Source organism: Ceratotherium simum, chromosome 23 (genome assembly GCF_057802395.1).
Source record: "Ceratotherium simum simum isolate JZ-2026a chromosome 23, ASM5780239v1, whole genome shotgun sequence".
NCBI lineage: Eukaryota > Metazoa > Chordata > Mammalia > Perissodactyla > Rhinocerotidae > Ceratotherium > Ceratotherium simum.
In genome coordinates, this window is record NC_141922.1 from 46479532 (window position 1) to 46501000 (window position 21469).

At 36.5% G+C, this 21469-nt stretch overlaps 1 protein-coding gene across 3 annotated transcripts in view; it reads right to left on the reverse strand.

The window, feature by feature from the left end:
• Positions 1-21469, reverse strand: part of SLC26A7 (solute carrier family 26 member 7) — a 139370-nt gene that overhangs the window by 73356 nt on the left and 44545 nt on the right. For all 3 annotated transcript variants that reach the window (XM_087447684.1, XM_087447683.1, XM_004431160.3), the window contains exons 3-4: positions 20962-21072; positions 14998-15170 (exon numbers count right to left, since the gene is read on the reverse strand). In XM_087447684.1, coding sequence (XP_087303810.1) covers positions 14998-15170; positions 20962-21072 — 284 coding nt within the window. The remainder of the gene's footprint in view (positions 1-14997; positions 15171-20961; positions 21073-21469) is intronic.

A 21469-nucleotide genomic window follows, 5' to 3' on the forward strand; every position in this document is an offset into this window, starting at 1 on the left:
GATGAAATTAGCATATTATTGGGGTAAGAGGAACACTAGAGAGTTGGATTTTCATTTCCACTAAATGCAGCATACAAGCAATCCAAGTCTTTGAAATTGTGAAACTTTGCATATACAGAATTTTATGCATACGTGGAATGCTGGAAAGTTCTTACCTGTATGCCAAGCAATCTTCATTTATTTTGAGAAGCAAATTCTTGTGGGAGGCCTTGTTCACACCATATCCATTTTACCTTCTGTTTTTCATTTGTTTCCTAAATTCCAGCACCCACTTAGAGAGGTTAATGATTTGTCATGCCTCAGAAACAAAAGTCACCTAACCTGGAGTGATTCACCAACCACTCCAGCTAAATCACTGTCGTATAATAGCAGCTACCTCGTCATTTTCACAACTTGAATGTTACAAATGGAAGGTTCAGAAAAAGTACAAGATATAAAAAGAGTTCAGCCATTTCAAATGTGGAAAATATGTGTACCTCCCTTACAAGAGAAACCAGAAAAGATGGAACATCTTCCTTTAAAACTTATCCAAAGATATTTTTGTAATATTCTACTTGTATACATTTTTATGCTTTTAAAAAATCTTCCCAACAAGGGATAAGTCCCTAAAATGGAGAATTCTTGACTCTGAAAGGTCAACAAGCCTCTTAAGACATCATTTCTGATACAAATCACTGGGTATGTGAAGGATGACTGCAAACATGTGAGATTTAACTGAAGCAAAATTCCTCTTTTCTGGGTGACAACATTCTCCATAACCCAAGACAATGGCAGACACTTTAAGAAAAAGAAAGAGGAAGAAGAGGAGGAGAGAGGGAGGAGGAAGAGAGAAAGAGAGAAGGAGAAATTTAAGAACTCCCCTTTTCCTACCACTCAAACCTCAATAGTTTATTCACGTGGAAATTAGGGACCTAGTGTACAGAGGCTGATGTACAGTCTGAGGCAGCAAGTACCTGTGCAACACAGGTTCTGGAAGAGGCGCCCACAGATGGAACTGTGGTTTCCAAGCTTACCCTGGAACCTAAAGTATGTGGAATGAAAGTCCTTCTAGAATATTTTGCTTGGAGGCCCAGTATTTAAATTATATACCAATGTTAAGGATTTTGGAAGCTAATGACTTAATAAACAGCCACATCAGCTCCTTTTACTAATAATGTGGATGATAATAATTCTAATCTGCCTAGCCAACTCCCAAAATTTGGCCATGTAACATTTTATGAGAAATTTCATACAAGGTATTTCAGCTTTTTGTAGTAAAATGCTGATGTTCTGGGCTAACGCTGAAAACCTCTGACACACATTATTAAGGTTCACAGCATGATACAATTTGGTAATGCTTCTGTAAATACCATGTGTTCTATATAAATTGAATGTATCTCAGATTTCAGGCCATTTTTTGCAAGTGGCCTTCAAATAGTGAACAAAGAAAAGAGGGCACAGCAAACAACTCTACTCCTTGAGTGGATGGACTGCAGCGTGCATTTCGGGTTTCATCAGTTTGTCTGTAATCTGGCTCTCACCTTGTACCAAATCACTTATTTGTCTGTTCAATGAATAATTACTGAATACCTACTAGGGGCCAGGCACAGCACTGCTGCAGAATAAAGAGATAAAGATACAGTTCATACTTTAAAAGACCATATAAAGAGAGGGGAAATGATGTTGTTGGCGGGGGCCGGGGGGTGGGGGGCATGTTAACCAGGAGCATAAAGAACTGTAGCGTAGGTGTTACTAGGAAGGTCAAGTCTGAGAAGCTGTTTGGGTGGGAGCTAAAACACTAAGAGCCCTGTGTTCTTTCCTGAGCAGGTATGCAGGTTTAGGCAAAAGAGCTAAACTGCTCATGACTATAGGAGAACAACTGAGTGCTGCACAGGGATACGGCAGAAAAAGCCTCTGTGTGACCAGAGGACTTGAGAGAAAAAAATGTCAAATGGATATCTATGCAGTTGTGTGCTGTGGAATTCAGAACACAAAACCCCGCTCCATACTATTCAGTGGTAAAAAGGAATGAGCTATCAAGTCATGCAAAGACATGGATGAATCTTAAATGAATACTGTAAGTGAACGAAGACAATCTGAAAAAGCTACATACTGCATGATTCCATTTATATGACATTCTAGAAAAGGCAAAACTACAGAGACAGTAAGCAGATCAGTAGTTGCCAGAAGCTTTGGAGTGGGAGAATGTCTAATAGGTGAAATATAGGGAACTTTGTATGATGGTGACACTATTCTGTATGATACTATAATGGTGGATATAGGACACTAAGCATCTGTCAACACCCATAGATTTCACAGCACAAGAGTGAACCTTAATGTATGCAAATTTAAAAAAAAAAATCATTTGGAGGTCAGAAGATCCCAGAATGGAATGCAGAGGTGACAAGAAATCTAACTGACAATCACTGCTGTGCTTACTATCTCTACAAGTTTTGCCTTTTCCAGAGTGTCATTTAAATGGAATCATATAGGGGCCGGCCCCGTGGCTTGGTGGTTGAGTGAGCGCGCTCCACTGCTGGCGACCCGGGTGCGGATCCCGGGCGTGCACCGACGCGCTGCTTCTCCGGCCATGCTGAGGCCGCGTCCCACATACAGCAACTAGAAGGATGTGCAGCTATGACACACAACTATCTACTGGGGCTTTGGGGGAAAAAATAAATAAAATAAAATCTTTAAATGGAATCATATAATATACAGACTTTTCAGACGAGCTCAATGTACCAAACAACCTCAGTGAAAGGGGTGGCAAAAAAAATGCGCTCATGTGAATAACTTGGGAAACAGGTAAAGTCTGTAAAACCAAAGGCAAAAAAGAAACACTGTCCTCTAGTTGATGAAATTATTTCCCATGGGGATAGGATTTAACAATTCTAAAACCACTATACGTATATATTGGAATTGAAAAACTAAGAAGGGCCGGCCCCGTGGCTTAGCGGTTAAGTGCGCGCGCTCCGCTGCTGGCGGCCCGGGTTCGGATCCCAGGCGTGCACCGAGGCACCGCTTCTCCGGCCATGCTGAGGCCGTGTCCCATGTACAGCAACTAGAAGGATGTGCATCTATGACATACAACTATCTACTGGGGCTTTGGGGGAAAAAAATTAAAAAAAGAAAAAAAAAAGAAAAATTAAGTAAATTGATGGCGGATAATGGGAGCCAGGTTTCTCACTATTAGAGAAGTTACAGACAAGCAAGGGAAAAGGCTAGAATGATCAATGTGGTAAGGGACTAGAGTTGGAGACATCAGTAAGAACTCACATTTAGTTTAATATAGATAGATACATATAGAAATATATATAAATATGTTTACATACATGGGTTAATATACACACACATATTTCCTTGCTCTATCCACTGAAATGGCCTAGAAGCAACAACACCCCAGTAGCAATCAGCGCACCTAGCACCCAGATATCGATCTCTAATACCATTCTCCAATAAAAGGAACCAGGGTTCTTTAGAGAAATGGCTGATTCTAGGACCAGGGCAGGAAATATACACTATGAGCCTGGATCATCTTGTAGTGCCAGAAAGTAAGGAAGTACTCTAAAAATAAACAAAGAAATAGATAAATAAATAAATGGGGATATGTCAAGGAGGGACACAGGAGCCAGCTAAAAGAGCTCCCAATGCCCAAAGCTAGAACAATTTGGGGAACAACATAAATAAATTAGTATTGGATTATAACCCAAATGATAACATAAATATCCTGAGACCATACTGATATAAATGATTGACTAAATTTTTAAAATGGGAGAGTTGGAAAATCTCCTGTGCAGAAGAATTCCAACAATTTATGTAGATACCCCCCACTCCTTATCTTAACTTCTTACTTAACATAACTCCCATCTTTTAAGTGTAGCCTGTGTATATTGACTTCTTCCCAAAGAATACAGTATAAAAAGGGGGAAAATAGAGTAACTTTACATTGGATACACCTGATAAACACTAGTTCAGCCAGGTCATCAAGGTTAACATCAAGAGTGATAAGTTATGTTGACAGTCTATACTCTTTATATGATGTGACAACAATGTCACTCTCTCTCTCTTGTCTTCCTCCTAAAAACCAATAACCCCAGTCTAATCATGAGAAAAACATCAGACAAATCCCAATTGAGGAACATTCTACAAAATACTGACCAGTAGTCCTCAAAACTGTCTCAAGATCATCGAAATCAAGAAAGTCTCAGACATTTTCACAGTTAAGAGGAGCCTAAGGAGAGATAGGACAACTAAATGTAGTGTGGCATACTGGATGGAATCCTGGGACAGAAAAAGGACATTAGGTAAAAATTAAGGAAATCTGAATATAAAATTTGGACTTTAGTTAATAGCAATGTATCAATCTGGTTCATTAATTGTAACTAATACATCATATTAATGCAAGCTGTTAATAATAAGGGAAAGTATGGGCGAGTGGGGTATGTGACAACTCTGTGTACTATCATTGCAACTTTACTGCAAATCTAAATTATTCTAAAACACATAGTTTGTTAAAAAAGGAAAGGAAAAAGAAAACCTCCTTCACCTCTCCCATAGAATCTTCAGGTAAGCCTTATTTTCTCCCTATTGTGTGTGTTGTGCATGATGAATTCCTGAGTTCTGCATACATGGCACAGGGGAAAAGAGGGATTCTGGCAAGAGCTACAGACAGTTGGTTTCAGAGGTATGGCCTGTGTGCAAATAACCACACCAAGACAAGTGTGCACACATGCACACATATAAAAGAGAGGAATAGAAAATGTGCCACTAGATTTCAGAGGGAGAAGGGACCACTGCTCGATAGAAGGAAAATTGCGCGTTGACACTTAAGGAGGAATCCAAGAGACAGAAGTTATTAGAAAGCATTGCAGAAAGAGGGAAGAATACGAGTATAAAGCAGGACAGCACGGGTTACGTTCAGAGGGTACGGAGTTGCTAGTTTAGAAGGAGGACAACCAGCCAAAAGGGGTAATAGAAAATAAAGCAAGACATTCTGAAGTCAGAATATGGGGCACCTAGAAAGTACTGACAAGGGAGTTTTGCAGGAGTGAGTGACATCACTTTTCCATACATTTATTGAACACCTAATTTTGCCAAGAAGTATACTGCACACCAGCTCAAAAATCAGAGCTGTGCTTTGGTAGAATTAATTTGATGATAGATTGTGCAACAACCAGCAGTTTAAAAGGTTAGTATAAGAGGAGTAGCTCAAGGAAAAATGACAGAAGCACCTAAACTGGACACAGCAGGAACAGAGAACAAAGTTGAGCCAAGGGTTGGACTATCTAGGAGGCAAACCAATCGCATGCTTAGGAAACAAACACAGTTTATTTTTTATTTGATTTTTTTATTGTGGAATATATCAGAAATTCACTGGGCTTAAGAACTACTTTTATTTGGAATTACATGGTTGAAGGGGGCACTATAATATTTTAAGTTTTCAGACTATTCTAGAAGAAAATAGCCTCTAAGGCAAGAGGCAGTGAGAATCAGAACTGCTAGGGATGGACAATGATTTGACTCTTCTGCCTTCCTTCCCGTCCAGCCAAAGAAAACAACAAAGTTGTAAAATGGGATGTTTGGATCATGAAACCATTAAAAGACACACAGGAGTGGCGAGTTTAGGAGTGGTTGTATTTTTAGTTTTTATCAGGTAGGGCTGGGGGACAGTTGTGGAAAGAGGTGGGAGATTTCATTGACTAGGTCTCCACATTTGAGCTGGATGGATCCGACAAAATCTCTGACCAAATTAGAAAATTATAATACAATTTTCTTACTCCTTTTTCATTAAAAACTCTTACAGTTTAAACAGATATAGACACATTCTCTATCTTCTGGTGGGAAATGGAGGGAAAAAATGGTAAATTAGAAAAGGTAAAAAAAAACTCACCTCAATTTAATTTTGGTCATTTAACAAAGTGATACCACTAACATTTTACTGGCCTTTTGGAATTATAGAGATAAACAGTCTCTGTTCTGTAGAGACTCACAGTCCAGAAAGGGAGGTAAAAATGTGAAAAATATCTCCTGGTAGATTGAGAAGTCCTGTAAGTCATGAGCAATGTCTTATGGAAGGCCGTGAGAGGAGTCACTTATGACCATGTCCAGAGATGTCAGAGAAGGTTTCTCTGAGATGATTACACTTGAGCTGAGCCTTGAAGGACAAGGAGGAGTCATACAAGTGGCATGGGAAAGGGCTTGAAGTCCTCAAGAGTGGCAGGCACACAGTTGTGCAGCCAAGGTCATCTCCCTACCACACAAGTCATGCCTCGCACAGGCTGCTACTACTGTGAAGGAGGCAAAATGTGGAAAAAAACTAACACAATGCCTGGCCCTAGAAGTTACTGGATTGAGTTTCCTTGCTTCCTTTCTCAGAATTACTTTAGAAAGCTATGTATCATGGTAGCTAAGAGAACATATACTGAAGTCCAACTCCTACTCAGCCAAATTACGAGATTTTTAAAATGTCACTTTACCTTTTAGTATCTGTATAATGGGAAGAATAATATTACTTATTTCATAAAATGTTGGTGGAAATTGAATGTGTGAATACATGCAGTAAGCTTAGAACAGAGCTTGGCAGATAGTAGGATAATAAATATTATCATTGTTTTTATTGAGAAATTTTCATTTTTATAATTTTAAGAATATTATAATGTTAATTTTATTGTTTATTACTTCTTAGCTTCACCAGGTACAAACACAGCTGGAAAGATTTAGATTAAACAGAGTAATGACTTCCTGACTATAATGGCTGTGAAATAGCGAAATATCATCAAAAGAGATTTAGATTGTCCTCCTCCTGCATTATAAACGAATGAAGTCAATGATTTTTCTGGAATGAGTAAGTATGATGTGTTGAATGGGCAGGTTGAACTAGTTTACATCTTAAATCCTTTCTATATTCATGATCCTCTTATTTAATATACTCAAAAAAATGTTTAGTACAAAACCAAAAGTAAATGGAGAATCTCCTACTTAGGTCTGCAGTTGGTTTTTATCATCCTTGAAGACATAAGACTGTGTGTTTCTAGAATGCATCAGTACAATAACACTAGGCTCTGTCACTACACACTTCCACCTGTGTCACCCCATACTTGTGCAACTGTCAAACAAAGGAGCCGTATATCACCGTGTCCTCTAGGGCAGAAATCTTGTCCTATGGTTGCTTCAGAAAAGTAGAGCTTGGGAAAACTTCCAGAGGTAAATGGGCAGCTGACAACCCAGACCCCTCTCAGTTCTTGGAAAAGGGAAAGGGCAAAGCGCCCATGGAGAATAATAAAAGCTACAGGGAGAAGAGAACAATAGTTTTAAAAGTGCCTTAACTTTTATTGAGTGTTTGTTTCCCTAACAGAAATGCTTATTAATACTGGCATTTTAAATGGTTCCACCTTGCCTTGGAATTAACACCTCATTGCTGTGAGTGAGCAAGCAATTCCTCTCTTGGCTGCTACTGTTTTTTGGCTAGAAAACTTTCCTTTTTTCTTTTTTTTTGAAAAGTGAAGCTAATAGCACAAAATTGCATCAGTTACATCAAAAAGACTTTCATCTAGGGCAGAAAAGAGAAATGAGACACTTAATATACCTTAGAAATAGATGGTAAAAAATAGAAACAAAAAGATTCCTGGACCAGTCGTTCCAGTAACAATCAGATACTGCATGAGTTCTAATCACAGGGGTTCCTACTATGTTATAAAATCATTACAATAAAACTAGAAAATCAACAACAGTGAAGTTATGCAGAGGGAAAGAAACCAGACAAAAAAAAAAAAAGTACAATGAATCCATTTTTATAAAACTCTAGAAAATGCAAACTAATCCACAGTGGTTAGTGGTTGATGGGGGTGGAGAGTGCCTGAAGGACCAAGAGGAGGGACTACAAATGGTCCAGGGAAAGTTGGGGGAGTGATGGATGTCTTCACTGTCTTGATTGTGGTGGTGGCCTCATGGGTATATGCATATGTCAAAACTTATAAAGTTGTGTACTCTAAATATGTGGAATTTATGTATGGCAATTATACCTCAATAAAGCTGTTTTTAAAGGGCCCATAATCTAATCTACAACACAGAAACCTATCACATTACATTACTGTGGCTGCATAAGTGCACTTCATACTAGCAATATAAAAGAAATGGTAAGGAAAAAGAGAGACAGGAATAATTTATTTTGCCTGCATGACAATGAATGAAAGACATTTGAATGCATTTATGTTTATGATGCACACATATACAGCTTACCAAAAAGGTAATCAAATCACTACAAGGCAAAGTCTGTTTATTCTGGTGAAGGCAGCCTACAGTAATGAATGCACCATTTTCAGGGCAAGAAAGATCAAGTAGACAAAAAAATGAATAAGAATATTGAAGACTTAACAGCATAATCAATAAGGTAGTACTTATAACCACACATTAAGAGAGTATATCTTTTTTTCCCCAAGTGCTCACGAAACATTCACAGAAATTGATCATATATTAGGTCACAATGAAAATGTTAGTAAATTAGATAATGCAGAAATATTACAAACAGCATTCTCTGACCACAGTGCAATAACACTAGAAATTTTGACAAAATCGAAAAGCAAAAAGGCCCATTCATTTGAAAATTTAAACGTTTTTCCTAAACAATTACTCGGTAAAGGGAGAAATACACACTGCAATCACAGAATTTCTAAAAAATAGTGAAACTCTATTTGATAGTAAAACACTATCAGAATCTACAGAATACATTTCAAGCAATGAGCATAGGAAAATTCATAGCACTAAATGCTTTTTTCAATAAAAAATGAAAAAGTTATAATAAATGAATTGAATTCCCAGCTCAAAAACTAGAAAAAACAAATAAACTAAAAAAAAAAAAAAGAAACTCACATAGCAAAAGGAGGAAGCAGAAGTATGAATAGAAAAAAAGTAGACCTACTATTTCAAAATTCTTTTTTTTTTAAAAAAAAGAATTAACAAAATAGACAAACCACTAGCTAACTTGATCAAGAAAAAAGGAAAAAAGCACAAATACAAAAATAGAAAATGTCAAAGGGGAAAAATATTAAAACAAGAAATTGTTTAAAAATCATAATAGATTACTTTAAAGACCTACATACAAATAAATTGGAAAAGCCAGATAAAAAGGATAATTTTCTGGGGAAATTCAGAATGCCAAATTTACCATATTAGAGATAGAATGATTAAGCCGACTAATTTTTGTAGGAAAAATAAAAAACATTATCAAGAAATTACCCCAAAAAAGAGCACCAGGCAACATGATTTCAATGGGAAATTCTTTAAAGGAGGATTCTACAAAACCTTCAAAGACTAGATGCTCCAAAATTGCTATACATTGCTTAAGAGCATTGGAAAAGAACATCAAGAATGTAAAACATTGCTAACTAGATCTGATAAAGATAGCACATAAAAGAAAACTACAGCCCAATACCACTGAAGAAAATGATGCAAAAGTACCAAATAAAAAATTAATAAGCAGAATCTAAACCACATTAAGAATAAAATATACCATGACCAAGTGGGATTTCTTTGAGCAATTTAAAGTTGGCTTAATATTAGGAAATCCATTAATGTAATATACCGTATAATAGATTTAAAAGAAAAAAAATCATATGATTATTTCTATAGATGCTGAAAAAGCCCATAGGAATATTCAACACTCTTCTTAATTTCAATTAAAAACACAAAATAGACAGCAATGCATAATTTCTTAACATGATAAAATATATACTTTATTCTTAAGGCCAGCACATTAATGGAGACACTAACGGCATTTTGAGTAAGTGCAAGAAAAAACAAGAATGACCACTGTTTCCACTATTATTTAACATTATAATAGAGGTATCACCAATTGGACAATAGACATCACAAGTTATATTTATTTGTAAAGAGGTAAAAATCTCTAGAGGATATATAATTAACATGCAAAAATTGACAGCTTTCAGAGACCCGAACAATCACCAGGTAGAAGACGTGATGGTAAAGGAAGCCCCATTTATAATAGCAACAAAGATGATTAAATACTTAGGAATAAACTTGACAAAAATGTGCAAAACCTGTAAGAGGAAACACTCCTGAAAGACACAAAACTAGACTTAAACAAAAGGAAAGGCATCTCTCTTCTTGGATAGGACAACTCAACATCATAAAGATGTCAATCTTTATGACATCATAAAGATGTCAATTTAACACAATCCCAAGAAAAATATCAACATGCTTTTTTTGATGGAGCTAGACAAGTTGAAGCTAAAGTTCATTAACAAAACAAACATGTAGGAATAGCCAGGAACACACTAAAAAATAAAAACTACACAGGTGGACTAGTCCTACCAGATATTAAACCATGCTATAAGTCTCCATAATTAAAACAGTGCTACTGTCACAAGAATAGATGTACAGATCGGTAGAATGGAATAGAAAGTCCTGAGCTACATCTACATAAATAAGGAATTAATAAAGGTAGCATCTTAAATCATGGAAGCAAAGATGAATGTTTTAATAAATGTTGCCGGCACAACTGCACAGCCACTTGGAAAATGATAAAACTAGATCTATAGCTCACACTGTACATAAGAATAAACTCCACATTGATCAGGAGACCAAATTTAAAATACCTATATAAATGTAAGTATGTATATAAATGTAAAATATATATACACACATGTATATAAAATAGAAAATAATTGAATAAATTAAACAAGAAAAAATGTGGTGAATTCCTCTGTAAACTCAGTGTAGCAAAAAGCTTTCTAATGATGACTCAAATCCAAGGGCAATAAAAGAAACAGTTCATGAATTTGACCATAGAATTTTTTTTAATTGCGTAGTAAAATAAAGTCAAAGAAGAATTGCCAAATTAGAAGAAAACATTTGTGGCATATATCACAGATAAAGGGCTAATGACTAATATATATAAAGAACTCGTAACATTTAAGGAGACAAGAATCAAAACTCTGATAGAAAAATGGGAAAGATATATGAACAGACAATTCATAAAACTAACAGAAAATGGTCTTAAGCGTATAAAATGATGTCAAACCTCACTCAATTTAAGAAATGCAAAGTACCCTTGAATATGATTTCTCACCTCCCTGATTGGCTAAAGTCTGACAACACATTCTGTTGGTGAGGCCGAGGGCACTCTCATACATTTCTGTGGAAGTGCAAACTTCTACAACTGCTTTGGCAGGGAATTTGACAATCTCTAACAAAACCACATATGCACTAACCTTTTGATCCAGCAATCGTCTTCTAGGAATTCACCTTGAACAGACACCACTAACAATATGAAAATACATACATACATACATACATACACAGCAGCACTGTTTACAATTACAAAATATTGGAATCAACCTAAATGCCCAAATATCAGAGATGTGTTGAATAAACTATGGCATATCCACACAATTGAGTACTATGCAGCAATAAAAAAGCATAAGGGATATTTTTATGAGCTGACTTGGAATGATTTCCAGGATATACTGTTAAGCGAAGAAAGAAAAATACAAAAGAATACTACCTTTCAAGTAAGAAAGAAGGGCAAATAAAAAAAATATACAAGTATCTTCTCATTTTGCAAAAATAAATACAGGAAGTATAAAGCAGAAATGAAGGAGACAGGTTACCTCCAGGACGTGGGTGAGAATAGGGTGGAAAGGATGGGGAAATAGCGGGGGAGGGGTGAGAAGAGTGACAGTTCTCTGAGTCCTTTTTTTTTTTTTTTTGTGAGGAGGACCAGCCCTGAGCTAACGTCCAACGCCAATCCTCCTCTTTTTTGCTGAGGAAGACTGGCCCTGGGCTAACATCCATGCCCATCTTCCTCCACTTTATATGGGACGCCGCCACAGCATGGCTTAACAAGCGGTGCGTCGGTGCACACCCGGGATCCGAACCGGCGAACCCCGGGGCCGCCGCAGCGGAACGTGCGCACTTAACCGCTTGCGCCACCGGGCTGGCCCCTCTGAGTGAGTCCTTTTTGATAGTCCCCTCTTCTTATAGTAATAATTAAAATCAACAAATGTCAGGCTCAATTTTTTTAAAACCACAAAATTATTACTTGGCATTGATGCCTGCTATTTCTTGGTTTTCAGATTTCTGAATTAATAATTTTTTAATTAAACAACTTTTTAAAGAAATACTACATGCAGAGTAGTAGGCTAAGTGTAATGAAGACTTTAAAATGGATTAGATACTATAAATAACCTCAAGAAACTTCTGTTCTAAATAATGCCTCATGTAGAAAACAAACCAAAATATTATGGATGTACAGAAAGTTGGAAGAAAGGCAAAAATAAAGGCAATTTGCAAAATAAAATCAGAAATTTTATGAAGTCAGTTTGCTAAAGTATACATCTTAATTTAATTCTTATATCTTTATCATTTTATGCCACAGTTTCTTCTAAAAATAATATAAAACAAGTTAAAATTTAAGAGATAGACATACTAGAATCACTAAAACAATGTTAAGTGATATAAGTTAAGAAGTGGAGAAAAAGTTGTGTGGGGGAATAAAGTTAGACAAATATGAAAGCTACTTAGGAAAAAAATTTATTTGTAAATTACCAGAAGAGATGGCAAAAAAGGAAAAGTGCTAAGTCAGAGTCCTTATTATCTAATGAAAAAGCAGATCAGTTCATCAATTGAATGGGCTGTTGGAAACTGACAACCCTCAAGGACCTGTTTCTATGACCTGTTGCAGCACAAGAAGCAATAAGTCTGTGTAGTGTGGGCCTCTATAGCCGAGTCTGTCACTTGCAGCTGAGAGCATTTGCGACTGATATACACTCCGTGAACTAGATGGAATGTGATTGTTTCAAACACCTTAACAATATCATCTTACTAACTTAAATAATTCCATCAGTTGCATTGTCAGAGGACAAAAAAAAAAATCTGAAAATGAATAATGTACAAGCAAAACAAAAAATAAATAAAACAAGGCAAACATCTGTGTGTTCATAGAAGCTGGAAACCCTGGCACTGCCCTCATAGTCAGTGGATTTCAAATCTGAAGGAGAAAAGGAAAAATGACTGAGGAGCCGGATCCAAAAGATCCTACAGACCCAAGTGTTCTGGTTGACAATGGACAGATGAATTTGGAGGTTAAATAAAGTGCAGCCATCTGCTTAAAAATTGGCTAAAATGCAGGTCATATATCTAAGATCAGAGCTAAAAACAAAGGAAAGCAGATGTCTGACGAAGTTTAAGACAAAACATGCAACTCTCAGGATCAGATTTTACATGTAATAAAAGGCCATGAAAACCAAATTATTTTTACTATCTTTAATAATATCCTGTTTTACTCTTGTGATTCTAGGGAATTTCGTTCTGGGAAATGAAACATTTATTTTTATGTTTTAGAATCCTGGCTTTTACTTTTATATTTTATTATCATTTAAATTCTTAATCCAAATTTGCTAGATAATAACAAAATACCTGGTGACTGTTTCAAACTTATGGAAAACAGTTAAAATGAGACCTAAGCAAAGGTTGCCGGGTCTTATCACTAATTATATATTCTCTTAGATTTTTAAAATACTAATACACACCTAAAACTACTTGTTCTATTCTTTATAGAATAAGAGAAAGTCCAAACCTGGGAAAAATCATAAATTCTAAGAGATATTTGAATGGAAAATAATGGGACCAGAAGGAGCAGCGATATTATCTTTGCCTTGTTAACACAGAGATTTTTATTTTAATAGAACAGAAATTAAGGAAAACCTATACCAAATCTACGGCAACATATCCACATCTGAATCACAAGTTCATTTGGCTGACTGTTTCTGAGATGGACACGGATGGCAGGTCCATGAGGGGCCCTCACACAGGCCAAGTGAGGAGGAAAAGGCCACTAAGCCTGCCCTGTGCAAGTCTCAGAACAGGCTGACATCATCCATGTTCAAAAACATATAGCAAAGGTTACAGGGTACCATCAACCGGTCTGTATTTCACGAAAGCACAGACATGAGCCACAGAAAACACCTATTGGCCTTCTAGTTTGGTAGTCTCCTAAGCAAAGCTGCCACTCAGATGGTCTGTTTGCTAAGGAACAGTGAAGACTTGAGCTCTTATTCATCTTACATCCCTAATTCTTCTCTTCTTCTTCACATAGCTACAGGGCAATGTAACTCGAAGACTTTTAATGTCTCCTTCCCTCCAGGTCACATATTTTCTTCCTACCCTCCAATTCCTGGCAATCATCAACTGTTTTTCTCCCTTCTTGTCATTTACAGTTAAAATAGAGCCTGTACCAACCCAGAAAACAGCCACCCAGGAAGCTGATGTACACATAATTCAGTTTAAAATGAGGGAGTAAGCCAAAATGGCTATCAAAAAGGCAATCCATGTCTAATAGTCAGTACTTGTCTACATTTATTTTATATTCACTTCTGAGTCATCTAATTTTGACAACTGATTAGAAACAGCAAATTACATAGTCTAATATTTTGAAGAAATAGACAGACTAGAGCAGACCTGGCATAAACACACATGCCTAATGCTGAAAGGGGCAAAGACTGGTACAGATCCCAAGACCTCACACCAGCAAGTCTGTGGCACAAACGACATACTATTCGTTACTGACGTAGGCCGTAAAATCATAAAATCTGGAAATTGGGAAGGATCCCAGAAATCTAGTCACGTCCCTCTCATTGCAGAAATTTCTCCTCTAACACCCCATACAGTGATGATCTGGTCACTGTGTGAACATCAGGACTAACTTATTGCCTTATAAGAAGCCCATTCTCTGTTGTAAAACATTGGTTAGAAAGCTCATTCTTGAAAAGTCAAAAATTGCTTCCCTGTAACTTCGATTTATTGGTTTGAATTTATTTATTCAACCAGAATTTACAGAGTAACTCTTCTACGTAGTGGACAGTATTTCCATAAAGATAAAACATATCTGCCCTTTATCTATCTAGAGAGACAAACCCATGAACACAAATAAAAATAAAGTACCAATTGCCTTTCCTTTGCCACTTTGTCCTTTCTATACTCCCAAGTCTCAGTACTACTTACCTGAATCACACCTCCCAAGAAGGAGACGGCTGCAGCGACACCGATCCTCTGCATCTCAAAGTCAGACAAGCCCAGCACACTTGTGTTACTCTGTGTGGTGAGGTTCTGGCTGCTCAGAGGGACAAGCCGTTCCACTGCATTGGCTGATATTAAGGATGTCAAGGCAAAGGTGCCTAAAAGAAGAGGGTGGGGTGAGGAATCTTCTATTAGGAACAGACTCAATAAAAATTGTTGGATTCCACCATTAAAGTTGAATCCACATTGCAAAACCAAACAGATCTATCAAAAACACTCTCCTCTGCACCCCTACTCCTCCACCCTTCACTCCACTCCATGGAATAAACAGACACTTGCCTACAATTACACATATTCCTCCAACACACAGTCACCATCTACCTGCTATTCCCTCCCAGGCCATACATTTTCCCAACTCTCTGCAGACCTGCATAGAGAATGTCCCCTGGGCAGCGATTAAGATCATGGTCTGGATTTGAATCCAGCTCCTCCGTTTATCACTAACATGACTTAAAAGCACAGTACTCTGAGTCTAAATTGCTTCATCCATAAAATAGGGGTAATAATACCTATATTTCAGGGTTGAAATGGGGGGAATATAAATGAGATGATATATATCAAGACCTCAGCAGGGTCAGTGGCTAAATATGAGCTCTTTGCTGAATCTGAGGCTCTTTGCCTGAAATGCTTGCTCCTCCAATCTACCTGTGCAAACACTCTTGCCTTTCCAGGTCTAGCTCACATCCCATACCCAACAAGGATCCATTCCAGATCCTTCAGGCCAGGTTTAATCTTTCTACTCCCTGTGCTCTCAAAGCAGAGTAGACCTTTATTACAGCATAATACAACATGCTGTGCCCTATAAAATGATTAAACTTACTGTTTTCGTCTACTGTAATTAGATAAGGTTCAAAGGCATTTTCCAGGGATTGAGCTGGCCTCACACAAATGGAGAATCATTTTCAGTGTGTTCTCCTCTCCCTGCCAAGAGTTCTGATGCCTCTCATCTTGGCATAGCATGTCTGAGAATGCAGCCACATGGGCAGGGAAATGCCAGTTCCCACAGAGAGGGTTCAGCAAATTTAAAGAAACAAACAGTGGTACTGCACAAACATTCCACCTGACTCATTACTTAAAGACCTTACTTTGCTCCAGGTCATACAAGAGACTTTGAAAAACAGCCTGTGGCCAGATGTAGATATCTCAACATAAAACATGCAGCTGCACAGGGCAAGAGAGTCAAACAAAAACAGGTCTCAATGGAAACCAAATACAGACAACCCTCTGATCTTACTGGATAAGAGAGGCAGTATGTGTTGTGGCTCAGAACAGCATAGTTGTAGCCTCCAATAAACCTCACCTTCAATCCCAGCACTGTCATCTTAATCTCTTTATCTATAAACAGCTAGCATTCCTCACCCAGTGGGGTTGTTATGAGACTTAACTAAAATAACACTGTATATGGCATATAGTTAGCACCTAAAAAACATAATTCTTACTAAGAGTAGGATCAGAATGCTCTGTTATGGTCTGTTATTCTATGTTCTTTGCTGTCCCATTGAGTCGATAGTACATAAACACATGGAGCAAACTGAATATAGTCCTCATAGGGAGCTGTGTCATTCTCAATAAATCATCAGTAAATATTAACCATCATGATCACTGTCCTTATCATTAAGTACTAAATTAAGAGCACATCAAGGAACAAATATATTAATGATTAGAGACAAGCTTCTGGCATCCATGATGGGCAACACCAAGTAAGGAACATTCACCATAGAATCTGCTCTTGACAAAACATATTTTTTCAAGATATGTTGCAACAGAATTTCTCAAAGTCTCATTCTCCTGAGAGTAAAGTGTGCCTTTTGGTCTTTAAATCTCTTAAAATGATTTGTACAAAAGCCGCTGAACAAATGACTACAGAATTGAAAACAAAGATATTCTGGAGTTCATTTTTGAGTTTAGGCCTATCTTTTCTGGGATTTGGAAGGAGATAGGAGGGAACTGAATGGTAAGAGAGAAAGGACTGTCTAAAAGCTTTTGCTAGGGGAAGAAAAGTGAGCCTCACCTGCGAATGAGTCACATCTCAAGAAAGTGTCCAGAGAGAGACCTTACCAGCAATGGATGTGGTGATATCCACTGTGCCAACACGGATATGGGAGTGCTGCCTCTTTAGCGAGGATGATGCTTTGCTGTTTCTGAGACAGTTAAGAACAATGGAGGATGCTGGCACTGTGAATATGTGAGGATATTGTGGATGACAGTCTACCTTAGTCTCTATCTTATAGGTCTCTCCCTTGTCTTGATCTCCTCCCTATTACTCTCTGCTCTCTCCCTCACATTCTCAACTTTTTACCCAGTTAGGCTTTAAGCCTACCAGTGGTGCTCTAGTATCTAGCAGCTTAACAGTAATGTGGATAGCAGGGCCCAATAGAAAGTGCCTGCATATGTGCCTCAGAGTTAGGCAGACCCAAGTTCAAATTCCAGTTCTGCTGAATATTAGCTTGTGATCTTGGTCAAGTTACCTAACCTCTCTCAGCTTCCTTATTTGTAAGATGATGGTAAACTATCTAGTTACAAAATTTTCATAAAGATTACGTGAGATTTCATACATTAAAAACGTTGATCACAAGTCCTACCTCATTGTAAGCCTTCAGTAAATAATTGTTTTCTTATTTTCTTTTCTTCTGAAGAGTTCCCTGTACAGTCTCTCTAACGTTTTCTCTAAATTACTGAACAGATTTTGCTCTTTAAAAAATTTTCTCTAATTTAGAAGATGAGTATATACCAAAAAATGTCACATATGGGTTATCTTCAACAATTCTGTTTCCAATGGATTCATATTCAGGATACTGTCCTTTTCCCTTTTATTCCAAGACATGTTCTTTGCCAGTTACAAGAAGTAATCAGTGATTTACTCCTTTTCAAAATCTACGTATTTTTTAAATAAAAATAAAAAAATTCATATTGTTGAGTAAAACAGTACATTCAGTGTCTTTACACTCTGGCTTTTGATTTATTTGCTTTTAAAGGTACCTCTAGCATAATTTATTACTGCATTTAGCAATTTGGTATTACATTCTGACCACCTAAGTTGGAGGTAAAATCCCAGATAAACTGATTTTTCTTTATGAAAGCAACATCAATCTCTTAATAATAGAGTGGAAGTAGGAAAACCCACACACATATATACACCAAAATAAAATACAATAAAATGATTTAAAAGATAAATATTTTCTCTATATTAAATGTTTGCAGAAACTTTTTGGTGAGATTCAATTGGTCCCTATGTTTAAGACCATAGGAAAGTCAAAAAAATAATTAGTTTCTATACTTCCCCTGATATATATATTATATTCATTTCTTCTTTACTGATTCTAAAGAATTCTAAATATACTGGGGTAAAAAAGAAATGAGAAGGTCCAGCTGGCTCTGTCCTTTGGAGAAGTACATATGCAGAAATAAAATGCCTTTAGCATTTATTGTGTGATATAGTGACTATAGTTAAGTCTGTAAATTAAATGTATTTTGAAATGTGTATTATTTACCTAGTAGACTAGAAGGTTCCAATAGCTATTACTAATATTTGTTAAATACAGAGTCTCATATAAATGGTAATTTCAAAACCATGCCACCAGTAAAATGTCTACAGTGATTCTTTAGGAAATAAAGTGCTTTTTGTAAATGTTCATTTAGGTATGTATCAGGTTGTGTATTTTTGACTTGTTAAAGTAGTTATGGTCTATTGGGCAAATTTTTTTACCTGTTTTCTTTTATCTTTTGTTTGACAGAGGACAGGTTTTGGCGTCAGCTCTTAAACAACCTGTTTTTTCTTGCTAATGACGTATTTAAATGTTTTGGACAATGAAAATAAATTGTTATGAAATTAGGGAGCGGGATAATTTGGAAAAAATAGGCTTCAAGAACTTCTAATTCATTTTTTTGCTTTTCTCCTTTTGCCTCAACACAAAGGAAAGTGCATTCTTGAGCAACTGGTTGTAAAGAAGAAAAGTTTGGGCACACCTGGGTTGTGATCCATGTACCTGCAACTTGAATCTGTACTTCCACAGAAAGCTTTCTGAATTTCAGGGGTTGTTTTCCAACATAAATATGCACATAATAATGTCTGTTTAAAAGGGTTGTGTTAGGACAAAATAAAATAACACATATAAAGCTCTTAATAAAGCATCTAATAAATAGTACATCTATGGTTCTCAAATTTAACTACATATACATACACATACATACTATATATTTATCTATTTATATATTTTAAATATTTTTATATTTATATATATATATAACCTGGAGATCTTGTAAAAATGTTTATTCTGATTCAGTAGGTCTGGAGTGAAAACCAAGATTTTGCACTTCTAACAAGCTCCCACGTAACACTGTTCCTGCTGGTTCGTGCGTGACTGTGCTTTAGGTAGCAGTGCTGTAAATGACGGATAACTGTTGATCCTATCCCCCATGACAAAGTTAATTGATATAAGGAGCCAAATTTACATAAATAAAAACATTATTTTATGGGTTAATTTCTGCATGAGAAAATGTATGTATCAATGTGGTAGGCAGAATCACGGCCTTCCAAATGCATCCACGTCCTAATCCCCGGTACCATAAATATGGCAAGGGGGAATTAACATTGCAGATAGAATTAAGGTTGCTAATCAGCTGACCTTAAAATAAGGAGATTATCCTGGATTATCCAGTTGTGCCCAATGTAATTACAGGGGTCCCTTAAACACGGAAGATGAAGGCAAAAGATCAGAATCAGAGAGAGATTTGAAGATGCCACACTGCTGGCTTTGAAGATGGAGGAAGGTGCCAGGAGCCAAGGAATGCAGGAAGCCTCTAGAAGCTGGAAAAGTCAAGAAAACAAATTGTCCCCTACAGCCTCCAAAAAGAATGCAGCCCTACTGACACCTCAATTTTAGCCCAGTAAGGCTCATTTCAGACTTCTGACTTCTAAAACTGTAGGATAACATATTTTTCTTGTTTTAAACCACTAAGCTCATGGTCATTTGTTACATCAGAAATAGGAAACTAATACAGTCAATATCACAAACTGACCACTGAAGAAATAGACACAAAACAGTATTACTTACAGAGAGCTGAGATCTTACATGCACAAAATAGACAGAAATGCCTCTCTGGATATTTCCAGTTAAAAGTATTTTTATTATTATTGCCTTAATATTTAAGGTTAAGGGATTATTTTTGTAATAACAGCTAACTTTTATTAAATCTTATTATGTAGCAAGTACGAAATTAGACACTCTACATCAATGATCTCATCTAATTCTCACTACAATCACATGAAATTTTTTTGGTATTTTACTATCAAGACAGCAGTAAACACAGCTCTAAAACTTTGCCTAAGGTCATGCAGATACACCTAGGTCTAACTCCAAAACCCATGTTTTTAACCAGCGTGCTCTATTATCAGACTGCTTGTGACAATTCACAGTTTATTTGGTAATGCAGAGCTAGGCAAGGTAAGAAACATAGTAATTAAAGGGCATTATAGACTCCAATTTGGAAGAAATCTAAAAGATGATTTAGTCCAAATATCGATTACATAGAAAATATTTTTCAATATTTGAGCAACTAAATTTTATATAGTCTTTTCTTTTCCTCAAAGTACTTACTTTCTCTCATTTCACTGTAAATTCAGAATAGTTGTCCTTATTTTATGGTCTTTTTACAACTTACAAATGCCAAGAGTCTTTAACAATAACCTTGGTTACATAGTAATATAGCAATAAATTACAGTACATATTGAGTAAAGCACAGAAAGTTAAATGTCTTACTCTAATATTTGCTGAGGTTTTCAGTAGTAAAGTTAGAATTGCTTTGGAAATGTAATCAGTAACTAATGATCACTTCTGAGTCCCTTTCATTAGTAACATGAAAAGCACAAACACAGACAGAAATTATTACCTGTGGCAACATGACGTCCCATTCCAAATATGGCGTAAATGATGGCAGGAAACAGAGACCCATATAAACCAAAGACTGGGTGCACAGATGAGAGAATAGCAAAGGCCAACCCTGAGAAGGAGACGGAGGTAATTACGATCATCTTATAACCCCAAGATACAGTCCATTACAAAGTAGAACAGAAATTGGTTTACTTAACACAAAAGAAACAACAATTTAATTATTCTACTTGCTCAATGAAAGCCTAGCATTATCGTCCTAAATAACATAAAATTCATTCCTTAGTTCATATTTATATTTCAATTCTAAAAACCATTATTTTTGGACTACTACTTTTCCCCTTGATTACAGAGATATCTACAAGAAAATGTTGGCTCAGAGCATCTTCCTGGTAAAAGTGATAACATCATAGAAAAAAATATCTCCACACACACTTAGAGAAGCATTTTCACATGTATCGTTTTATACGCACAACAGCATCTGTGAGATAGACAGAACTAGTAGCATT